General features: G+C 43.6%; 1 protein-coding gene across 1 annotated transcript; it reads right to left on the bottom strand.

The window, feature by feature from the left end:
- LOC121583384 (homeobox protein pnx-like) lies at positions 1–1,453 on the bottom strand. Its single transcript, XM_041899564.1, has 2 exons — positions 1,191–1,453; positions 1–827 (listed from the first exon to the last, which is right to left on the bottom strand). The coding sequence occupies exons 1-2, from the start codon at positions 1,336–1,338 to the stop codon at positions 301–303; spliced, it is 675 nt and encodes a 224-aa protein (XP_041755498.1). The 5' UTR covers positions 1,339–1,453; the 3' UTR covers positions 1–300.
- Positions 1,454–1,728: the final 275 nt, after the last annotated feature.

Consider the following 1,728-nt stretch of genomic DNA (forward strand, 5'->3'; position numbering starts at 1 on the left):
CAGTACAAAAATATTTAATCTTCGTGTATGGACATTATATCCAAGAAAATAAGCCTATCATTCAACATTTCACAGCAATAATCCTTTGGCATATGGGATAGATTGGCATAGTTTTCCACTGGCTTTTAAACAGCACATAAATAGTAACTCATTATAAATACCTATATAAATTTACAGTGGCCTATTACATTGCACAAATACCTTTATGACATAGCAGGTTATAGTGTCTAAACTGTGAGCTCAATCTGATTGAAACCGCAACCATATGTCTTGCAAATGGTAAGCTAAAAATTTTCTCATCTAATATGGATGATGGTGGTATTGTGGAGTGAGGAAGGTTGGTGGTGTGAACAGTTGAATCTGTGGTCCCTGGTGAAAATGCATTTTGTTGTATAGTGGTATGGTTGTAGGATAGACAGGAGGAGGTGAGGGGTATCTGACCCCACACTGGAGCTGCTCTTCAGGCACCCCTTTCCCCTCACACTCTGTCTTCCACTTGGTGCGTCGGTTCTGGAACCAGATCTTCACCTGGGTCTCTGTGAGACGGAGCATCAAGGCGATGGCATAGCGCTCGAATACAGACAGGTAGTGGCTGCTGTGGAAACTATGTTCTAGGATGTGTAGTTGATCCAAGGTGAACGCTGTCCGAACCCGCCGTGACTTGCCCTTTGAACTCTCCAGGCTACGGCACGCAAATGCAGGGTGAGCCTCGCTCGCTTTACTTTCCGCCAACACAGCTGAGTCCACTGTGGTGGAGCAGTTACTGGCTGCTGGACCACTTTGGAATTCTAATCTCTTGGAATGGCTTTCTGGAATGGCTGCCCCACCTGAATATTGTCAATAGTGAGTTTAGAGAGGGACCTCAACCATTCTAAATAGCAGTTATGATGATATGAGTTAAATGCTGATGAAGAATAATGATGAGAAGAAATAAACCTTTTCATAAAAGATAATGGTTGAGGGCAGGCCAAAAATAAATAACCCAACACTGCCTTCTACTGGGAAATAACTAATACTACTGTATCTACTGTAGTAGGGGATTAGGCTACTCCTATAAACTAAATTTATGCATTAACCCTATATCTCAACCTAAGGATAATATGTATTTATAAAATATGACTAGCAAGTAAATGGCTTTCAAGCCTTTTAAGTTTTCAAAATAAATAGATAGAAGAACTGAGATCTCTCACCTGTGGTCCCTCTTGCAGCGTCACTCTCAGCAGTTGAACCATGGCTCGGATGGGTACTGCTTGGACTCCCAGTGAATTTAGACGGATCCAGGATGTCTGCTACAGAGAAAGAGGTTTTGCTGACCTGTGGCAACTTTTCTAGCTGCATTTTAATTTTCTGTTGTGTAAATTTGGACGAAAAGTCGCACGTTGTTCAATGATCGGTGGCAGAGAACTCGAGTACCACTGCGCGCTTACAGTGTGTCCACCTTGCATCCCCGTGATCTGATTAATGTATTCCATCAATTTATACAGGTCAAGCACACGCCGCTCACGCGCATAAAATTAACATTTCCAGAAGAGCAAAGGTCCACAATGACAAGTGCACCGCTGCGCGCTGCAAGAAAAAACACGTGCTCCTTCCTGTGTGCGTAATTTAGCGCGCGCCACACACAAACACTACACTGGCGGAGTGCTTGGAAGAAGGAACCCCCGCGCGGGCACTTTAAAATGCTAATGCGCGCGTTAAACTGGCTCTGATATTTATTGTTGGGCATCT

Source organism: Coregonus clupeaformis, chromosome 15 (assembly GCF_020615455.1).
Source record: "Coregonus clupeaformis isolate EN_2021a chromosome 15, ASM2061545v1, whole genome shotgun sequence".
In the NCBI taxonomy this organism is placed as follows: domain Eukaryota; kingdom Metazoa; phylum Chordata; class Actinopteri; order Salmoniformes; family Salmonidae; genus Coregonus; species Coregonus clupeaformis.